Consider the following 23,349-nt stretch of genomic DNA (forward strand, 5'->3'; position numbering starts at 1 on the left):
TTTAAAACAACCTAACTACTTCATTATGGCAAACTAGGATAATAACATGAGAATATACACCTGTTTAAATGCACCTTTGCTTTCTTTGAACTTCTTTTAACAGGAATGAAATAAATATCCCATTAAAATATATTTATTATATATAAGACATATTAAAGTATGCCAAAATATACTAAAAAAGTTTACTTCTGTTCATATTTACTTTTTCAGGACCATTAAAACTGACTTAAATTGGAACCCCTGGTACCTCAAAGAAAGATAAATATAAATAAGATTTTTTTTTTTAAAGTCTGAATTCTGCAACACTACACTTGGTATGCTGGTGTCAATCATTACTAAATCTATCTCTATATATTTAAATGAGTCTACTAGAGAGGTGAACTTTCTAAAAAAGCAATAAAGGCAAAAGGCTGGTGTGCAGTTAAGCTTTACTCCTTAGAAAGCAAGAGGGTGGAAGCCAGAAGGGCAGGAAGCAGAGAGAAGCCAGAGTGCTGCCGCCTTCACAGTCTGGGACAAAGCCAACAACTTCCTCTAGCCTTGGTGCTGGGTTGTCTAGTCTTATTATAGGCTGGCATTAGTATTCAAAAACTACATTTTGGGCTAAGATGGCTTAATGGGCAAAGGCTGCCACCAAGGCCCACAATCGTGTTCCATCCTCGGAACCTACACAGTAGGAAAGAACAAACATCCACAAGATGTCCTCTGACCTCTACACATGCACCATGGCACAAGCACACATATATGTATGTATACACACAAAAAAAATAAAATGCAATTTTAAAAGTGAAATAAAGGGGCAGAGAGATGGCTCAGCAGTTAGGAGCACTTGCTGCTCCTGCAAAGAATCCAGGTTCAGTTCCCAGCACACTAACAATCAGCCATAGCTCCAGTTCCAGGAAACTGATACCCTCTTCTAACTTCAGTATCCACTTGATGCATTATGTACATGCAGACAAAACACTCATGAACTAAAAATAAATCTAAAACTTTTAGAATAAAATTAAAAACACCATTTTTATACTATAAATTTAAGTATCTTTACTCTTCACTGGCTGCTCAATCTAGTTCCATTTATATTAAACATTCATCTAAGCCTCTTACCCTGACCCATCCCATCAGACTCAAGCTTTTCAATCCTTTTTCACTATCCTCTGCCTTTCCCCCCCAACCTCGTGTTTATTCTGTATTGGTAGAGGAAGCTGCTTCACAGGGAAAACAGCTATGACATTCAGATAGTCCTCTAACCTTCTGTCTCTAGAGAGGGTCCTCATTCTTCCTAACATTTTATGCCCCTGCCTAGGACACAAGAGCCATCCAGTATGACCCTAAACATCAGTCTCTTCCTCTTCTCTGCATCTATTAGCCTGCCTTTCTCTCTTGTCAGAGTGGCCCTGTCCAGTCATTTGTCCCTGGACCATAAGCATGTCCCACACACATTCACCCTTTCACCAACCAGCAAAAGCCGTACTACTGCTTCCTGTCCCATGACTAACCACAACAGCTTACACAAAGTTTCACCCTAATACCACTTTCACTGATGTATCAACCCACATTAAAGTTCAACTTCTTCCATCTCCTATCAACTCAACCATGTTTTATTGAAACTAATCTAAACACCAACAGTGTCCTAATTGCCCAACAAGACCCTTTCTTCTCAGGGACTGACACTTTTAAAGAATCCTCTATACCTTCAATAGTGTTGAAAAGACCTTCAAAGTCTGTCACTGTGTCTTCTGAAAACCTCCAGTTTTCATTTACCTCTCTTAATTCTTCTCCTTTTTCTGATGGGACTTTGTCTCACCTTATAGCCTAAGCTAACTTCAAATGTCTATGTCATTTTATACCCCAAATATCCATACTTGACCCATTTTCAAGTTAACACACAAAGTGATAGGTTTTCATTGTGGCATTTTCATACATGTGTTATACTGTTACTTAATCTACCCTCATGACCCACTATTGCTGGCTGCCTTCCTCTCCCATGTGTGCTTCCATGCCATATGTAGTCCATTATTTCCCTCCCTTCCCCTTCCTTTAAGAGTTCTTCCTTGGGGCTAGAGAGAACAGTCTTGGAACTAGCTGTCTTGGAACTCGCTCTGTAGACCAGCCTGGCCTTGAACTCACAGAGATCTGCCTGCCCCTGCCTGCCCCAGTGCTGAGATTAAAAACATGAGGCGCCACACCACCAGGCTCTTGTTTTGTTTTTGAGACAGGTCTTGCTGGCCCTAGAACTCAATCTTCCTTAAGTGCTGGGGTTACAGAACTACACAGCCACACCCAACTTGAGGTATTTTTCTCACACATGAACCACTTGAACTACTGTCTATCACTAGTCTCTTGTTCACTATTCTTACTCTCTACTGCTACAAGGATTATCTTCCAAAATCAATCCAACTGGAAATAAGTTACATTACATATTCCTCTGCAGACCAGCAAACACCAGGGAAATACTGCTGTGTGTTGGTTAGAATATAGAAAAATAGATAACCTCATAAAGTTCATAGGAGGAATTATATTAAGCAAAACATTTGGAGGCAATGTAACAAAATTTATAACTATACATACTGTTTTCTAAATTTTTATTTTATTATTGTGCATGTCCGTGGAGCACATGTGTGGAAGAGAAAATTTTTGCTCCCTCTAGGAACAATGGCTTTCTCTACTTTACATATTTAGGAATTTTTAATAATTGGACCACCTATAGCAATGCCAAACACACAAGTCCCATAAATACATGCTGAATGAATGCTTTTTCTTCCTTTTTACAGACTATTTATTTCAAAAGTTCTATCATAACTTATTGAGACAGTATCTTACTGTGCAGCCTAGGCTTAAGAAGTCCTCTTTCCTCAGCCTCTTGACAGTTGAGATTACAGGTATGCACACACCACACCTGGGTTCAAATACCTCAATAACTTTTAAGATATTTTCTATAAAATACTGGTGGATCCTATTATATAGTATACTAATTTCATACATGAAAACAATTAGGCAAGTTTATAAATAGTATATGAGTCTATTTAACTAAATTTAGTGCTGTAAGGAGTTAAAAATTTATACTGGGTTAGACCTGTGGTCTATGCAACCTAGAATTTCCTATCTGAAAGTAGTACCAAGAAATACAATGTTATAAGAAGAAAGAGCTGTTCTCCCAGATGCCAACTTAAAACACTTGGAGGTTTATCCCCACACCACCTTAGTTTGCCTCCGTGCTCTAATCATCAGGCTTGAAATTCTGTTTCACTACTACACACTTTACCATTCTGTTCCACAAACAGTATTTGACATACAATTCAAATACATAAAGATTACTGTACATCCAAGAACATAAGTTCATACTCCAGGTTTTCTCTGTCCAGTGGTTTGTTTCCTGTACCTATAAGCATACAAGAATATAAGTAGTTTGGTCATGCATTTTCCCCAAGTTGTGTGAGGAGGGTTCCTCATGCTAAAAGAGGCCTAACTCACATCCTTCATGATTCTGCAAAGTTACAGACTGTCTTTCCATAACTGAAGAAACCACCTCTTTCTATTACACCTTTTTTTGTTTGTTTGTTTTTCAAGACAGGATTTCTCTGTGTAGCTTTTTTGGAGCCTGTCCTGGAACTCACTCTGTAGACCAGGCTGGACACGAACTCACAGAGATCCATCTGCCTCTGTCTTCCAAGTGCTGGAATTAAAGGTGTGCACCACCACTGCCCAGCCTATCATACCTTTATATAGAAACAAGTCAACAATTTTACTTTTCACAATTTTAAGATACCTTACAAACTCCAAACTAAAACTCATTTTACAGAGATTTACTTTGTTTTGTTTTGTTTGAGACAGGGTCTCACTATGTAGCCTTAGCTGTCCTAGAACTCACTATATAGATCAGGCTGGCTTCAAACTCATAGAGATCCGCCTGCCTCTGCTTCCCAAGTGCTGAGACTGAAGGTGTGCACCACCACACCTGGATAAGGTATTTTTATACATTTAATTTCAATGACCATTTGTTAAGAAAGTTCCACCCCTGGCTTAAATTAGAAAGGCTTCACCTCTGACAAACACTATACCCCAAGACTTACAGGAAATCATAAGGTAGTCCTCACAGTTGTTTTTGTCATCATCTTGTTGGCCCACGGGGATCCCATTGGCATCTATGACTGCTTCAGAGGCACAGTCTGCTACCAACACTTCTTCTGAAACAACATCGGCGGCCAGAGGATCAGTGACGATTTCTGCTTCTACTACACCATCATGAACCACATGTTCAACGTGAGCAACGTCAGACACATGTATAGATTCACTTGTCAAGACATGTTCAGGCATAGCTATTGAGGCTGAAGTAATTTCAGAAGCTAAGACATCATCTGGAACTGTGCAGTGTGTTAAAGAAACCTCTTCAGTTACATCTGAGTCCAGCACTTGCTCTGGGATGATAACTGTTTCAGATACATCTGCTTCGTCCATGATATCTGGACACTGGACATCTTCTATAACAACGTCCTCAATAACATCTTGAATCACAACCGAGTCTGGGTCGTCAGGAACAAAGTTATGCACGGTTATGTCTGAATCCACAACATCGGACACAAAAACCGTTTCTTGTACTTCCACAACAATCTGATCACCATCCATGTGTGTAGCACCAGCTCCTGAAAAGTAAACCAACTCATAAATAAGGGCGGTGGGTTGAATAAAATGACCCCTATAAACCCATATATTTGAATGTTTAGTAACCAGGGACTGGAACTGTTTGGGGAAAGACTAGGAGGTGGGGACTTGTTGGAAGAGGTGTGTCACTGTCGGTGGGCTTTGAGGTTTCAAAAGCCCATGCTAGGCCCAGTCTCTGTCTCTCCCTCCCTCCCAATCAGGATGTAGCTCTGTAGCTGTCAGCTACTTCTCCAGCCATGCTCCCCACGGTGGTAACAGACTAAACCTCTGAAACTGTAAACAAGCCCCCAATTAAATGCTTTCTCTTCTAACAGTTGCCTTGGTCATGGTGTCTCTTCACAGCAATACAACAGTGGCTAATAAGTAAATACAAACGTGAATTTCAAGACTAAATGAATATTTCAACTAGCAAAATTATTATTCAATTTCTCCCAAGATATACTAGCGCATCAGTTTTCTCAAACACTTAGATTCTTTTGAATCCTACGCTTTGAAAAAAAAATCTATTTTTAAATAATATTAAAAATATACTTTTTAGGATACTCTTAAGTACTCATCCCAAATCAATAGATAAGGAAAAACTATTGATAATAATACAACTGAGACAAAAAACTTCATGACAGTAAATTTGTAGGCACATTAAAACACATTCAATTACTTAAGGCACAGTTATAAAAACTAAGTAATATAACTAAGTACAGGTGGTAAATCAGTCTTTTTTTATTATGTCTTTCTCAAGTATTTTCCTTCTTGTTCTCCCTTTCCTAAACTGTATTTTTTCTTTTGCATCTGTCACATGAATTTCTTTTTTCCACTTCCTTCACATCCTTCTCCTTTGTGTTCTGGCTCCACCACCATTCCCCACCTCTGACTATGGAACTGGAAAATCCAACCTCTATTCTAGAACATGAAAGGATCAGGGCATAAATGAAAAGAAGACAGAAGAGAATTTGGTTGAGGATCTCTGTCTCTGTGGATAGGGAACAGAAGGAGCAGTGGGATAAACGTAGGTAGTAGAAGGAACCTACTGGAGACTTCAGAGTGCTGGACTCTATCTAGCCTCCTCCCTGGTGTCACTCCTAAAAGCAGCTCCTCACAATACAGGAAACTCTGCTAGAGTCCATTTTAGCTAAAGGAGTGATAGGAGATGAATCAATTTTTGCCCAGAGATTAAATGACTTAACTGAGATCACAGTTTGCACAGCATATGGTGCTCAGTAAATATTGCTCTCAACAAATGCTGCAAATGGAACAATTATACATCCTTATGAGAAATACAAAATAAAATAAAACAAATCCAGTATCTTGGCTGCCAGTCCAGAGAAAAGAAAAAAAAAGTTCTGTAAGTTTTGAGTATAAAAAAAAAAATGTCTTCAGTAGATCAGTGATTCTGCTTGTTTCTCAAAGCTAAATCTTAAGCAGGTACCTAATTCAATCACTGTACCTCTGGACAAACAAAAACAAAAAAAAGTGTATCTGTCAACAACAACAACAAAATCAAGGCCAAAGAATTTTAAAAATGAAAACAAGTCTTAAAGTCAGTTAATATCCACCATAATTACTTCTACAAATAGCAAAGAGTAGGTTTACTTTAATTCATATAATTTCTATAAAAGGCTTTATGCTCATTATTTTCAAAAATTTCAACATTATCATGAAGCTATACAACAGCAATATCCATCTGGCAGGCAGCAAGATTGAACCATTTAGTGGCACAGGCATGGTTTACAAAATGTTACTCACAGATGAGGGTTAGACACTTAATAGTTTTGTGACCTTGGGCTAGTCATTTAACCTCTGAGTTTCAGTTTCCTCATCAGAAAATGAAAATATTTGCCATGCATACTTCACAGATCGGCATGATAAAACGGGAATCTATGGCAAGTGTTCTGAAAAACTGTAAGGAGAGGTTTCCTTATTATCATGACATGAAAATGGAGGCCCTGGCAGAGTAAGTGACTTGCTAAGATGAACGAATACCAGAAGTATAAATGAGGCCTGAACTGAAAGTCTTCCACCCTACCACTTAGTACACTAGCTAGCTTTCCTTGTCACACTGTGTTTAGTATCTTTTTTCAAGAACTATAATTATACTTCATGTTTAGTAAAGAAAGAATTATAAACTATGCATTTATCATTATCAAAATGAAATCACCAAACTTGAAAGACCATCCTATGAAAAATGTATGCCCTTTTCTACTAAGTATGTAACTTTCTGATAGAGTTATTTAATATACTACAACCTGGGGTGGGTTTTGTTGTTGTTTTTTTTGTTTTGGTTTTGAGACAGGGTTTCTCTGTGTAGTTTTGGTGCCTGTCCTGGATCTCGCTCTGTAGACCAGGCTGGCCTCGAACTCACAGAGATCCGCCTGGCTCTGCCTCCCAGTGCTGGGATTTAAGGCATGAGCCGCCACCACCACCCGGCCAACCTGATCATTTAAAGGCCAATAGGAAATTAGTTAATACTTTATTATAATGATAGTTCAGCTAGTGTGATATAAAACCATTTTATGTCCTAAAACCTAGTATACCCACTTCAATATTAAAAACTACGTAAAGCCTTCTGTACTTTGGAGAGTGAAGCAAGACTGTCTTTCTGACAAGGCTCTTCGTGGGAATCTGTGAGGAGGCAAGGCTGTGAAAGTAGGACAGTGTTAGGGACACAGAGGCCCTTGGTTTATACTTTAATCTGTTGGGTGATAGAGAACAAATGTATCTGATCATCTACATGTTGTGCTAAATATTCTGACTAGTGAGCTGGACTAAAACACTGACGAAGGCTGAGACAAGAGACTATGTGGCAGGAATCATGTGCAACAGATGTAATTAAGGAGCATTTGTTTTAGAGACAAGGAACAGAACTCAGTGTGATAACTGAGCAAGATGATAGGAAGTAAAGAAACTACTAAGAGTTTGATACTGCTGTGTCAGAGACCAAATATTCCTTATTTAAAATGCTTGAGACCAAGTCAGGCCACAAAAGTGGCACACACATGTAGTCTCAGAACTCAGAAAGCTGAGGCAGGATAGAGAATTCAAGACCAGCTTAGGTTTTTCAAAAACTAAAACCAAATGCTTGAGAACAGAGGTATTTAGCATATCAGACTTTTCATCTTTTACAATATTCACATATTTCGGACTATTTAACTAGGCAAAGATGTGTTACATTTGTTTATGCTGCATTTGTTTAATAATGTAAAGATGTGTTGCTTTGCCTGCCTAAGGCACCTGATTGTTCTAATAAAAAGCTGAACAGCCAATAGCTAGGCAGTGGAGAGATAGGCAGGGCTGGCAGGCAGAGAGAATATGTAGGAGGAGGAATCTAGGCTGTGTGAGGGAGGAGATCAAGGGAGAAAAAGAGGGAGATGCCGGGGCAGCCAGCCAGGCAGCTGCCAGAAAGACAGACAAGGAGGAAGCAAGAAAGTAGGACATACAGAATGAAAGAAAGGTAAAAAGCCCCAAGGTAAAACATAGATGAAGAGAAACAGGTTAAATTAAGTTATAAGAGCTAGTGGGACAAGCATAAGATAAGGCTGAGCATTCGTAAACTAATAAGTCTCCATGTCATGATTTGAGAGCTGGTTGGTGGCCCAGAGAAAGCCTGTTACATCACATATATCTGTATCATGAAATTCATTTCTTTTATATGCACCGTACATATACAGCCTACAAGTCACTCTTCACAGTACTTTTCATATGCATGTGTTTTGACTTCAACCCATGCCGTGAAGTGAGGTGTGGAAATGTTCTTTCTACTGTGGAGTCATGTCAGCACTCCTAAGTTTGGAGGTTTGAAGCATTTGGGATTTTCACATTAAGGCTATTCAACTTGTACTGACAAGAATATTAAAGTCTCTGTCTCGAAGAACCAAAAAAAAAAACCCAACCAAACAAAAAAGAGTATTAAAGTCGGTTATGAGGAAGCCAATTTTTTGGGGAAGGGGGATGATAAAGTATTCACTTTCCCATTTGTAGATTCTGAAATCCAAGAGTGACTAACATTGTGAGAGTTTAGCAAATGGGCCCTAACAAACTCCCAATTTGGTAGATAAAGAGTACAATCCTGGGCTGGAGAGATGGCTCAGAGGTTAAGAGCACTGACTGCTCTTCCAGAGGTCCTGAGTTCAATTCCCAGCACCCACATGGTGGCTCACAACCATCTGTAATGAGATCTGGTGCCCTCTTCTGGTGTGCAGGGATACATACAAACAGAACACTGTATACATAAATAAATCTTAAAAAAAAAAAAGTACAATCCAGGTCATTATACCTGTTGCATCAAAAAATGTGTTTGGCGCCTGTGGTTGTAATTCAAGTCCATCTTCATCCATGGCCTTTAATTCTCATCAGCCACAACTCCTAAATCAAGGGGAAAAGTGAAGCCAGTATTAGTTTTGGTATCCTTTTTTTTTTTTAATGTCACATTTTCATTTCTGAAGCACTCAAGTTATATGACAGATGAACATCTATCTAATATATAAACATATAAATCAAAAGGATCACCTTTACTCAAGCTCATTATAAATTGAGATACATGCCAGGTACACACCTATAATCCCAGCATTTGGGAGGCTGAAGCAGGAGACTCACAAGTTCAAGACCAACCTGGGCTACATAAGAGAGTTCCAAATCAGTCTCAGTTACAGAGTTAAGATCCTGTCTAGTGAGGCCCCTGTCTCAAATAAATCATTAAAATAAAACTAAATTCATCGCCCGCCTTTAATCCCAGCATTCTGGAGGCAGAGGGAGGCAGATTTCTGAGTTTGAGACCAGCCTGGTCTACAGAGCGAGTTCCAAGACAGCCAGGGCTACACAGAGAAAAACCCTGTCTTGAAAACAAAAAATTATTTATTTATCTTATGTGTATGCATGTATGCAAGTATATATGAGTACAACATGCATGCCTCACGCTGTTGGCTAGAAGAGGGTTGCCAGTTCCCCCTAGAAGTAGAGTTCTAAATGGTTATAAGCTACCACATGTGTTCTAGGATTCGAACCTGGGTCCTCTGGAAAAGCAGCCAATGATTTTTTGTTTTTCACTGTAGACAAGACTGGCCTCAAAACCAAAGACCCACCTGCCTTTGCCTCCCAAGTGATGAAATTAAAGGCATGCATCACCAATTGCCTGGCAACTAATTTTCTTAAGGTTCAACTAAAATTCATTCTGTAATTTATCGTGGGAAATTTCGGCACAATTTTTGCATTACTTCTCTAAACTTATATGCTCTCTCTTTCAACCACTATACTGAACAATCATAGAACCCCAAAGTACATTGATTATAGTAAACATAACTGTGGTAAGCACATTATGGAATTCTGTTATACAGTGAATTTTCTTTCCTTTTTTTTTTTTTTTTTTTTTTTTTTTTGGTTTTTAGACACAGGTTTCTCTGTATAACAACCCTGGCTGTCCTGGAACTCAGAGATCTGCCTTAAAGGAATGTACCACCACCTTTTTACCCCCCTGGTTTGTGCAATTTAAATTTTCACAGTGTATTTAAGCCTTTTGGCCATTAGCACTAGCTTTGGAATGGGTTTTTTTAAGTTCATTTTTGAGCACAATAATATCAAATTCCTACTCTCAAAAATCTGAAACCATGGGCAAGAACAAGTGAGTATCTCCTCCACTCATTCTTCTCTCACTCACTCTGCCTGCTTCCATCTCTCAGTCTAGGCTGCTGGGACAAAGGAACTGAGTAAAGTCATTTTCCCACTTTGGCTTAGACTAGTGAAATAAAGCCTACAAACAAAAGGAATCAAGGGAATGCCCTGCAAAAGTAGATGAAGGGGAAAGAGGGAGCTTCCCAACTGATTTTTGGATCCTGAGCCTAGAATTTCCTGAGGCCCTACTTTATCCTGCCTTGGGGTTTTGCAAGGCATCCCAATGACCCTAATTCTATCTCATCTACTTCAGAAAAAGAAATCTTAACATATCAAGTAATGTATTACCAAATACTATTTGATTACTATCTCAAAAGCTCAGACATCAAAGATTTTACTTGCCTGTGTTCTAAGTTCTGCACAAACCTCCTCATTGGTTTCCCTATCTCTACTTTCTCACTTTTTAATTCAAAATAAATGGAGCTATTAGATTAGAATCATCTTTCTTTGGCCTCTAATTTGCTTTCTTAGTAAATACTATATGCTTACGAAAACAAAAATAGTCATTTCTTTAAGCACCATTCCTGTTTAAACAAAGTTGAAGCTCATATTATCTTTTTTTCCCCTGAGACAGGGTTTCTCTGTGTAGTTTTGGTGCCTGTCCTGGATCTCGCTCTGTAGACCAGGCTGGCCTTGAACTCACAGAGATCCACCTGCCTCTGCCTCCCAAGTGCTGGGATTAAAAGGTGTGCGCCACCGCTGCTCGGCAAAGCTCATCCGATCTTAAATTATAACTCCAAACCACCTTTCCGTCATTATCTCTCCCACTCTTCTCCCAAGTACCTCCCAGCACCACACAGGCACACACACTTCAATAAACAAAAACGGCAGAACATCTCAACCCTGGCCTGGTACGCTTGGGCACATCAGTAATTCTAGTATTCAGAGACAGAGACAGGAGGATTGCCAAATTCTAAGCCAACCTGGCTTCACAGCCAGACTATTAGAAATATAAATAAAGCCGGTGGTGGTGGTGGTGGCAGCGGCGGCGGCGGCGGCGGCGCACACCGGTATGATTTGCTGAAGGAGGCGGAGGCAGGAGGATCACGAGTTCGAGGCCAGCCTGGGCTACACATTAAAAGTTTTTGAGAGAAAGAAGAAAAAAAAAGAAAAAGAAATATAAATAAAAAGATCTCATTTCTGTTGTGCTCTTTCCCTGCAAATGTCCTCCCCTATAACTCCAACATACACACAAAACCCTGAAAATGTATTCTCCCTCCTCAGAATTTCCAGAGAATGTTATCTTAGTGTACTTGTTAACTATGGCTATTTTTATGTCTTATTTTTTCTTCATGTTCATATGTGCAGGTGGGCCTCTGTGTGCATACAGAGGTCAGAGGTTGACCCTGGGAGTCTTCCTTGATTGTTCTCCATCTTGTTTTGCTTTTTAAATCACTTTTTTTGGTTCCCCTATGGCTTTTTCCCAAAGATCCTTCATGTATTTACCCCCAGCTCCCTCTTCCCCCATCTCCAGTTAAAGCTCCCATTTTCAGCCTCTCTGCTGTCTATTTTCCTGGCTTCTATGGTTACTTTAGGTTATACACGGAAACCTAAAGATACAATTCTAGGGTCCCCAAATAAGAGCAAACTTCCACCTTATTTTTTGACACAGGGTTTCTTATTGAAACCTTCCTGATTTGGCTATTAAGCTCCAGTGTCTCTACCTCACCCCAGATTTTATTAGGGGCTGAAGATCCAAACTCAGGCTGTCATGCTTGTATAAGAGTCATTTACCAAGAGAGCAAAGCCCCTACATGTCTTATGTTTATATGCTAAATTCCATAAAGAAATATCATAAGAAACCCAAAACATAACAAGTGTTTTTTCAGTGTGCCAGCGATGGTTCTATTCATTTCCAAGAAATAGCTATGTTTTGTGTTAAAAAACTATTTGAAATTAAAACAAATGATGGCTAGATTAATAAACAAAAAATTGTTCAGCCACGAAAAACAAAGTGTACATGCTATAAGCTGTCACCACCCACTCCCTACCAGAATCACCTCTGGCTAGAATTCTTTCCCCTTTTTAAAAATGCAATTATGAAGTGATAAAGTTAACCTTCTAAGCATAATGAAATATTACATGAAATTAAGCCAACTAAGGCAACAAAAGGGATACGGTAAGGTTCTTAAGTCCCACATCCCTCAAATCTCCCTACCTAAGACTAATTTCTATTGACTCTAAACATTCTCAACTTGTAATCCAACTACTTTGTCCAGCTTTTCTCTTTCTTGGCTTTTCGATTAGACCCTGACAGATCATCAGTCCCACTGCTTCTGAAGTTCACTCCTGCCTGCTTTTTCAAAGTGCCATCCTAACTCTCTTCTGTCCCTTCGCTACACAGCTAGCTCTCCTGACTCCCTCACCACATTACAACAGAAAAGCCTGCCCAGTCTGGTACACTTCACTATTTTCTCTTACTGGTTTCTCTCTACTCCCCTGGTCTCAAGAACCATTTGCACAGACCACCAAAACCTACGTACTCAAAGCAGAACCTTCCGCCTCCACCAGACCACCAACTCTTCCGGCCACTCTCCCCTCTTCCTTCTTTCCCACTCACAGTCAGTCCAGGGTGCCAGATCTTGTCAACTACTTCTCCACAGGACTTCTCAGCAATCCATCCCAGTTCTTATGATCTCCAGTCTTATTGTTGTCTCTCAGCTTCATACTTCCTGATCCCTGAGGCATGAAAATAGCCTCTCAAGTGGCCTTGCTCTTTTCTGCCACTCCCATAACAAATGACTAGGAGCTCAGCACAAGCAGGAGCTGGTGCCAAGTTCTGAGGCATTCCTGCTATCCGTGGGAGACTAATCCTCCTACCACTGCTTTGATCATGGCACTCCCCTGGGCTCAGAATACTTCAGCAGCCCCCCAACATTCAGAAGCTCTACAATATGAAGCCAACATGCAGGAGAGAATTCTTTGCTGTTATTCTCCTCTTTTTATCATATACATATTCTATTTTTATCATATAACATATTCTAGCAAACATGGAAGAGGGCCATTACAAAACTCAAACAAGTTTGGAAAAAAACACATTTTGTACTTACAAGCAGAAATGACTATACCTAGGGCTTTTTAACCCCTCTGACAATCAAAATGAAAGTGTCTTGTTAGAATGGAAATGACTTAGAAAAACTCTCGGGAGTGTAATCAAGTTAGGGTGAGTGAAAAGGGTGGGCCACCAATGACATAGGTTTGTCTGTGGAAGTGTCTGCATGCTGGAGAGCAGGAACCAATCCCCAAAAGTAGCCAAATAAACAGAATGGTTCAAAGCACCAAGATGAAATCCAAATGAACAAAGAACCAAATTATTACTACTTTTCTCAAACACCCTCAAAACACCTCTGAGACTCACCCCAATTTGGAAAAATATCCCCTCCTGGTACAAAAGTCATGATTCTGAAAGAATTCACAATGGAAAAATGAAATTTTAAGGGAAGTATCGAACTGGATGAAATCCACACAATTCCCCCAAGCTGCTTTCCTTCCGATCTTTAAAATGGAGCAATAAACGCCCCCACCAAGTCAATAGGAACAGCACTGGCATTTTCTCTCTTAAAATAGAAATTTGGGAGAATTTACTTGTTTTACAGTTCTTTAATTCCCTTTTGGGGAGGTGGGGAGATAGAGAGGGAGACAGGGTCTTGCAATGCCATGCTGGCCTCAAATGCATGACAATCCAGCTGTGTTCTATTTCTGTGTATACTTCTTTGACTATTCTCTTAGGCAAATTAACAGGATTCATATATATATATATATATATATATATATATATATATATATATATGGCTAATATACTCATACAAAAATTACCTTTTTGGTTGTGGTCTCCCACAACTTTAATGTAATAAAATGTATGGCTGACTACAATCTTTTCTGTCACACTCAGAGAACTAATTTGTATTATATATGGTAGATGAAATGGTTCAAACTTCACAAACAGTAACAAAAGCAAACCTGTCCAAAATTTTTCTCAGCAATCGGAAATGGTAAAAATTGACAGCTATTAAAACCTAAATAACATCTTCCCTCCAAAGTTAGATTTCTTTCCCAATTTTTTGCCACACTGTTCATTAGCAGCCATTTTTTCCAGTCTCAAATCCAGAGTCGTATTTCATTTCCCTTAGGTTAACCCTCAAAGTCAGTTCTTTTTTATTTTTATTTTTTGGGACAGAGTCTTACTGGGTAGCCCTGGCTGTCCTGAACCATTAGACCAGGCTGTCCTCAAACTCAGAGATCCTCCTGCCTCTGTTTCCCAAGTGCTGGGATTAAATTAACTGCTCTATGCCCACCTAAAGTCAGGTAGTCTTAAATCTCATCAGTTTTTATTTATTTCCACTGCTATTATTCTACCAAGCTCTTTTCAACTCACACGTACACCCAGTGCCCCCCCCCCTTCAATCAAGATCTGAGCCCTTCTTAAACAAAGGACATGTCTGGCTTGGGTACTCCACGTTTCCAGGGCCTTGGACACAGAGCAGGTGCTCTACCAGAGCTGACTCTCAGCCCTCTTTTGCCCTTTTTGAAGCCATTGCACTAAGTTGCTCAAGCCAGCCTTTAACTTCCTCTACATGCCAGGCAGACCTTGAACTTTCTATTCTCCTGCCTCAGTCTTCCTACTAGCTGGGATTACATGTCTATGCCATAGAGTCTGGCTAAAGTCTTGCATGTTGGCTAGTTTGTTTTTTTCTCACACATTGCTAATGCATTTTTTTCAGAACTAGAGATTAATTCTAGACCTAGTACATGGCCTAGCTCTAGCACTGAGCTTACATAGGAGGACCCTAGGCAGCTCCTTCCATTTTCTCTATTTAGTCTTCTTTTTGTTTTTAGTGTAGGGTCTCAGTGAAGGCTGGCTTGTAAATCATGCAGCCCCAGGCTGGCCTCAAACTCCTGCGTCACTCTACTAGCTTCTCTATTGACTCTTATTACAATTTCTATTACAGGATAAGTACTCCTCCTCCATCTGTCCTCTGTTATCACTTTAACGTTCCTCATATTTGCTTTTGAATTATGTATTTATGTGTGTGGGTATGTGCATGTGAGTGCAGGAACCCAGAGGCCAGAAGGTGTGGGAGCTTCTGGAGCTGAAGTTACAGGCGCTAGTCATCTGCTCCTCTATAAGTAGTATGTGCTCTTAACCACTGAGCCATCTCTCCAACCCCAAACTTTCCTCTTGTACTAACTTTTCTATACTAGCTAACTTGATAGTCACAAGTAAGATGCTTTGTTTTGTTTTGTTTTTGAGACAAGGTCTCTCTCTTATGTTGGCCCTGGCTGTCCTGGCAGGCCTTGGATCTAGAGCTCCACCTGCCTCGGCTGGGATTAAAGGAGTACACCACCACACCTAGCAAGAGAGCCTATTTTAAGTTCCTAAATAAACTGGGGTGCTTAGTGGTTAATTTTTTTCCCCTATAGCAATCTTCTAAATTTTTTTGGTGGACAAAATGTCTTCCCAGATATTTCTAAGATCCCAATGTTTATTCTATACCTGACATTACACTTTCTTCTCTAGGGTTTCATTTTTCAGTTGGTTGTTTTGGAAGCCCCTTCCAAACTGCTGGTTTTCCTCAAAAGCATTGTTCCTTTTGGTTGACCACATTTAGAGACAAGTTGCTAAATTAGTTACACTGACAGCCGGGAGACTTTCCTCAGCCCCAATGAAAATCTCTGTTTGTGTTGTTAACAGTCAGTGTCTAGGTCACAAGCATCCTTTCTAGTATGAGTACACAAGAGAGAAGAAAATCAGTCAGGCCTTCCTTTAGTGGTGGAAAAGTACTACATTTCCCATGTCCAAGTCTCATAGGCTGCACAATAACTATAAGCCATCTAAAACACTGCCCCTTAGCTGGGCCTGGTCGTACAACCCTATAACCCAACCTATCTGGGAGACTGAGGCCTGACTGTGCTACAAAGTGAATTTGGTCTCAAAAAGTAAAAAAGAGGGCTTGGAATATAGCTCAGAAGTAAAGTACCCTGCCTAGCATGCACAAGGCCCTCTAGTCAATCTCTACTACCATAAAATTAAACAAGCACTACCCCAACCTTTCTTGCCACAGCACCCATTTTGCAAACCATGTGTACAAACAAATGTGCAACTCAGATAATTTACTGCATTTCCTTCTGCAAATCCACCAGAGACAGATCGATCTGTACCCACAGGGCAAAAGCTCAGCTTTAATCACCAGGCTACGTCCATGGCTTGCTCTTACAGGATGCCAATTTCGGTATAGAGCCACAGATTCACTAAAACTCTCTTGCTTTTTGCCATTGACAGATTCTTAATTGCTTTATTCAAGGAGAAAGTCACCATATTCTGATGTAAAGTACATTTCAGGGTTCCCCCACCTCCGAGTTTTTATCTTTTTCCTCAACATGATTTTGGCAGAAAGACAAAAGTTATGTTAAATTCAAAGTCATGATTTTTTAATGTACCAAAAAAAAAATAGCATGGAAGTGTATAAAACAAAAACATCCATGAGACAGAAATTTTTAAAATTTGAATCTAGTGCTGGAGAGATGGCTCAGTGGTTAAGAGCACTGGCTGCTCTTCCAGAGGACCCGGGGTTTGATTCCCAGCAACCACATGGCAGCTCACAACTGTCTGTAACTCCAGGACCCAACACCCTCACCCAGACATACATAAGAGAAAATGCCTGCTGTTGTGAATGGAAGAACCATGTCCTTCTTTGCCCTGTCCCACTTGGAACTTTTTGTGTGCTTCAGTCAGGAATTCAATGCCAAGTTTTGTTAGACTAGTTTTTCCATAAAATCATTCTGTGCCAATTGGTAATTTCAAGGTTTTGTTTGTTTAAAGTTTAAGAGTCCGAACTTTCACAATCTATTAAAAATTGGCCCTAAAATGACAAACTTAAAACCCTTATTTTTCCAAAGCCCCTATTCCTGCTCAGATTAAGAACTGCCAAAAAAATATCTTCTAAATTTAGCTGCATTTGTAAGCTAACAATACCACGCTGTGTTAAATGCTTTTAAGACTAGCTCGATGGTAGAAATAGTACAGGTTTTGACTTCTTTTCAGATATAGAAAGCAATAAATTCTTTTATAAAGACATTGCCTTTGAATGCATGTGGTAATTTACCAATCCGCTGTTATCATCATATAACATTCTACTGTTTATCATAATAGAACAAATATAACTCGACTCTGGTTCACCCTTTCTGACTTCATAGTGACTAATTTTTAAGTTGCTTTGTAACTTGTGCTGAGATTCTCAACAAAGTCCTATTCACGTCTCCTCAAATGAAGTATTCTGCCTTTAGATGTAGGTATACTGGAGTGGAATGTGTAAATAAAACGAGGATGAAGACAGTATTTGAACATAACAAAGAGTAGAGATTAATTTAATCTACATTGGATAAGAGTACATGAAATAAGACTGTCAGAGGTGAAATTTTTAAAAAGTCAATTTCCATCTAATGCAATGCATGCAAAGAAATGATGGTGTTATCAGGAAGTGTTTTCTTACCCATTTGCTTTGTTCTTCTAACACTTGCCATCTTTTCCCAAACTGGGCATTTCATTATTGCTAGCCCAGTCAACTGGTAGTTGCTAACTTAGTTGAATGCTTTTCTTATGCAGTCCCTTTCTTAATGAGTCGTGTGTGTGTGTGTGTGTGTGTGTGTGTGTGTGTGTGTGTGTGTGTGTGTGTGTATGCATGCAAGCAAGGTGTATATACATATATATCTTGCATTTAAAAACCAAGGCTGGGCATGAATGCTTTTAATCCCAGCACAGGAAAGACAGGGGGACCTCTGTGAGTTTGACTGAGGCCAGCCTGGTCTAAAATTAGTAACTTCAAGGACAGCCAGAACTACACAGACAGACCCTTTCTAATACATTTGAACTTCAAGAGGTTTTGTGTTGCTGGTTTTTTTTATTTATTTAGTGTTTGAGTACATGCATGTGGTTGTACCTTCTCAAGACTCACGTTCTTGCAGAGGTCAGGACAGCTGTGAGTCAACCCTCTCTTTGTACCATGTGCTCTCCAAGAACTGAACCCAGGTAGTCAGGCTTAGCAGCCGGCATCCTCAACTGCTGAGTCATTTCCTATTGCTGGGTTTGGAGTTTTTTGAAAAAGAGTCTCACAATTCAATAGCCCAGGTTGCCCTTGAACTCACAACAATCTTCCTGCCTCAGCCTCCTGAGTGCTGGAATGACAGGTGCTAGCTACAGTATCTACCTTACATTTTTAGTTTAATTTAGTCTCACTTCCAATTACTTTATTCAAACTAATTATTTTAATTGTCTAGTAACTACTTTTAAAAATCACATATTACCACTTTGTGCTTTTTAAAACATTTAAAATACTTATAAACTATAAAGGGTTGGGGGTGTAGTTCAGTGGTAGAGTGTTTGCCTGGCATGCATGAAACTGGGTTCTAGGTTCTACATGCAACACCACCAAAATAAACTATGAACATTTATTTATGATTTTATTTAATATTTTTGATTGGTGGTTTTGTTTTTGTTTGTTTGTTTTGAGAAATAGTCGCCGGGCGTTGGTGGCGCACGCCTTTAATCCCAGCACTCGGGAGGCAGAGCCAGGTGGATCTCTGTGAGTTCGAGGCCAGCCTGGGCTACCAAGTGAGCTCCAGGAAAGGCGCAAAGCTACACAGAGAAACCCTGTCTCGAAAAACCAAAAAAAAAAAAAAAAAAAAAAAAAAGAGAAATAGTCTATGTAGCCCCGACTGTCCTGGAAACTCCTATGTAGACCAGGCTGGCCTTAGAACTAGAGATCTACATGCCTCTGTCTCTCAAATGTGACCACACCACCAACACTAAAAGTAACTAATAGTGACTCTATGCTATACCTTACCGATGTAAACACATGACATCTATTACTGCTTTTCCTAAATATGTTATATTAGGTCTGAGATTCTGTAATTGTAATACTAACACCAGTAATGGCTTCCACGTGTCTTTTTTTTTTTTTTTTTTGGTTTTTTGAGACAGCATTTCTCTGTGTAGGATCTCACTCTGTAGACCAGGCTGGCCTCGAACTCACAGAGATCCACCTGGCTCTGCCTTCCGAGTGCTGGGATTAAAGGCGGGTGCTACCACCGCCCAGCCAGCCTCTATCTGTCTTAAACACTGGCAAGAATATAGTATTGGGCTTTTCCATAACTAGAACAATGTTTTTAAACTGGCAAGCTACAGAACTGCAGAATGTTTCTACACTGATCTTCTGTTAATGCAATTAGTAATTAGGCTTTGCACAAATAACTTAATAAATCCTTGAGTCATTAAACAAAAGAACAGGCTGGGTTTGCCACAAGACCAACAGTAAATATGTTCCAAGCTGACTATCAACAAGCATTTTTAAACTTCACAATCTTTCCCTAGAACTAAACTAAGGGACCAACTAATTTAAGGAAAGAATAATCTAAGATTGGCTTTTTTTTTTTTTTCCAAAAAAGTACAAAGACAATAAAATACTACTAAACCAAAAACATGTGAAGGGGCTGATACAGAAAAAAGGAAAACTTCTAAGAAAGCTGTAAATCAATGCTAGCACATTGAGGGGACATGTAAATTAGCAGCATTAACTTTGTTAGACACAGAGAACCTAGGCTAGAGAGGCAGCCCTGTGGCAAAGTGCTTGCCTATCATGTGCAAGAGCCTGGGCTCAAACCCTAATACCAAAAAAAGAGAAGAGAAGGAGGAGGGAAAAAATGAATTTAGTCACTATCAAGAATTTTAAATAAATATAGTTGTTAGATATAGCACTTTCAAAAGTCATCAAGTTTTTCCCAAACTATATGAACCATGCCAGAACACAAAGAAAGCTTTATCAATTATTTTTGCAAAATTAATTTGCCACTTAAAAACACAAAACAATTTAATCAAACTAGAAACTTAGCTATCATGAATTCCAAGTCAAATGTTTTTAAATAAGACTTATCATATAAAAAATAGTAAAAGAGGGCTGGGCTGGGTGGCACACTCCTTAATCCCAGCACTCAGGAGGCAGAGGCAGATGGATCTCTGAGTTCAAGATTAGCCTGGTCTGCATATCGAGTTCCAGGACAGCCAGTACTACACAGGGACCTTGTTTTGAAAAACAAAAAACAGTGATAGTACATACCCACTACACAAACAGAAAGAAGTTAATACAATACAATCATTGTAGCGTTAAAGGATCCAGGAGCCAGATAATGGACAAAATTAATCATTAAAAAAGGGAATCAGACCAGGCATGGTGGCGCATGCCTTTAATCCCAGCACTCAGGAAGCAGAGGCAGGCAGATCTGAGTTCTAGACCAGCTTGGTCTACAGAGCGAGTTCCAGGACAGCCAGAGCTGTTATAAAGAGAAACCCTATCTCAAAAAAAAAAAAAAGTTACAGTATGCTTTGTTGGGTTTACTGTAAGATATTATATGCTATTAGATCTTATTATAAATTATCCTTGTTTCTGAATTTGATTTTCAAGTTGCTTGTTGCTGGTATAAATATAATTGAGTTTTGTATCAGTCAATGTTTCCCAACTATGCTGCAATACAATTAGAAAAGAAAAGTCAGAAGATATGCACAGTAGTACATGTCTGTAAATCCAGCACTTAGGAGATAGAGGCAAAAGGATTAAGAGTTATGGCTAACACCAAGTTTTGAGCAGCAAATTTCAGGCCAGCTAGGGCTACATGCGACCTTGTCGTTAATAGAAAAAATATGAAAAGGACAATGTATTTAGAACCACTTAATAACAAAAATAAAGTAGTATCAAAATCCTAAGATCTAGTTAGCAGAGAAGTTTTCAAATTTCAACACTTGTACCTCAAAAATAGGTTGAATACTAGTATGCAAGGCTCCAGCATCCTTTTTTTAATGTCAGAACACACAGAAACAAAGCAGAAGGGAAGGTAGCAATAGCTCCCAGAGTGAAAACACAAAGCACCCATAAAATGAACAGTTGGAGAAATCTGGTAAGTACAGGTTAGTTGCTAACTTACTAACAACACAGGAAAAAAATAGAAATTAAAGTCAATTTTGTAAACACCATCAAGGAAACCTGTATTTTATATCAAAATATTTGAGAATTTCTACTTTCCTAGGAAAGGAAACTTATTTTGTATAAATTACCAAAAAGACAACACAATCTCAAGAAGCCAAAAGGATATGGCATGGGAGAGAAGAGGCTATTAATAAATCAAATCCAGCTAGGTGGTGGTGGTGGTGGTGGTGCTGCTGCTGCTGCTGCTGCTGCTGCTGCTGCTGCACACCTTTAATCCCAGCACTCGGGAGACAGAGGCAGGTGGATCTCTGAGTTCGAGGCCAGCCTGCTCTACAGAGTGAATTCCAGGACAGCCAAGACGACACAAAGAAACCGTGTCTCAAAACACACACACACAGACACAAAAATCAATCAATCCAATTCAATTCAATCCAAAATCTACTAAAAGAGGGAGAAAAAGAAGAAACTAAGTATAGTTTTACTAATGGCGTTCTGTCTAACTTTCAATAATCAGATCACTTCTATTAAACAGACCTGTTTCAAAAAAGAAGGAATGCTCCCCAATTCATCTTAAAAGGTTAGCTGAGCACAGTGATACACACCTGTAGAGGGAAAAAAGAATCAATTAATAGAATATCTTATTTCCTTAGTATCTAGGGCTTTATTTAGTTTTAGCAAAATAACTTTTAGGATTATTTAGATAGGACTTCTATACTATGTTGTACATGTATGAATGCACATCTCACACACACCTATGCACAAAAGAAAGCAGTAAGATTTTCACAATTTAAGCCGGGCAGTGGTGGCGCACGCCTTTATTCCCAGCACTCGGGAGGCAGAGGCAGGTGGATCTCTGTGAGTTCCAGGCCAGCCTGGGCTACCAAGTGAGCTCCAGGAAAAGGCGCAAAGCTACGCAGAGAAACCCTGTCTCGGGGGGGAAAAAAAGATTTTCACAATTTACATTTAAAAGACTGGTATAGCTCATTTGCAGAGCACTTGTCTAGCTATCATGCACAAGGTTCTGGATTCACTCCTCAGCACCATTGGGGGAAGGGAGCTGGCAGCAGAGCCCCTAATTGCAGAGGCTGTGGTAAACAAATCTCAAGTTCTAGTCCAGCCTGAGCTAAAGAATGAACTCAAGGCCAACATAGACAAGTATGTGAAAAAAATTAACAAAACCAAACACAGGACTGCAGGGGCTGGGGATGTAGTCAGTTTGCTTGCCTAACATGAAGTCCTGGACTTAATCCCCAGCATTGCATACACCGTGCTATCTAAAAGGCTACCAAGGGACTAAGCATAATGGTACATGTCCATAATGCTAGCACTCTGGAGGAGACTGGAAGACCAGAAATTCAAGGCTATCCTTGGCTACACACAACTAGTTTGGGAACAGCCTGGGATACATGGGTGAAGGAGACACAGCTTGACAGAAGAACACTGGGCTAGCATGTGTAAATCACTAAATTTAATCCCTGGTGCCACAAAGAGAGGGAGAAACAGAGAAGGAAGAGGGGACAGAGAACAAACTAAAAGAAGACCTGACTTAAAATGACGACAAAGATTACAAGCCAAGATTAGAGTTTTCAATAGAGGTGATGCGAATACAATAAAAATCCAATCATTCTTCTCAGAAATTGAAAAACTAACCCGAAAGTAGAGGAAAAAACAGCTAAAATAATCCTGAAGAAAAAAGGAACATACTAAGATTTAATTATAAAGCTATCATCATTAAATCAATGTGGCAGTGATAGAACCAGCCAAACAGGTCAATAAAGACAGAAAGAGAAACGAACAATAGATGTGGAGCCAGGGAGGTGGCTCAGTGGGTAGAGAACAACTCGCCACCAGACTTGACAACCCGAATTCAATCCCCAGGACTCACATGATGTTCTAGAGAACTGACTCTTGGAGGTTGTCATCTAACCTCCAGATGCACGTGTATACACACACACACACACACACACACACACACACACACACACAGCCAAAACTGGCTACCTTCACATTAAGACCTCCTACACAAAAAGTAAACAAAACTATAAGAAAAGCCACAGAG

At 39.6% G+C, this 23,349-nt stretch overlaps 1 protein-coding gene across 7 annotated transcripts in view; it reads right to left on the bottom strand.

Moving 5' to 3' along the window:
* Zfx (zinc finger protein X-linked) overlaps positions 1-23,349 on the bottom strand; it is a 76,133-nt gene that overhangs the window by 16,007 nt on the left and 36,777 nt on the right. For 5 of the 7 annotated variants that reach the window (XM_037199289.1, XM_028881672.2, XM_028881671.2 and 2 more), the window contains exons 2-4: positions 21,825-21,892; positions 8,927-9,015; positions 4,068-4,637 (exon numbers count right to left, since the gene is read on the bottom strand). In XM_037199289.1, coding sequence (XP_037055184.1) covers positions 4,068-4,637; positions 8,927-8,987 — 631 coding nt within the window. In that variant the 5' untranslated portion in view covers positions 8,988-9,015; positions 21,825-21,892. The remainder of the gene's footprint in view (positions 1-4,067; positions 4,638-8,926; positions 9,016-21,824; positions 21,893-23,349) is intronic. The other 2 variants (XM_037199291.1, XM_028881674.2) reach the window with 1 other exon arrangement.

The sequence above is a fragment of the Peromyscus leucopus genome, chromosome X (genome assembly GCF_004664715.2).
Source record: "Peromyscus leucopus breed LL Stock chromosome X, UCI_PerLeu_2.1, whole genome shotgun sequence".
Taxonomy (NCBI): Eukaryota; Metazoa; Chordata; class Mammalia; order Rodentia; family Cricetidae; genus Peromyscus; species Peromyscus leucopus.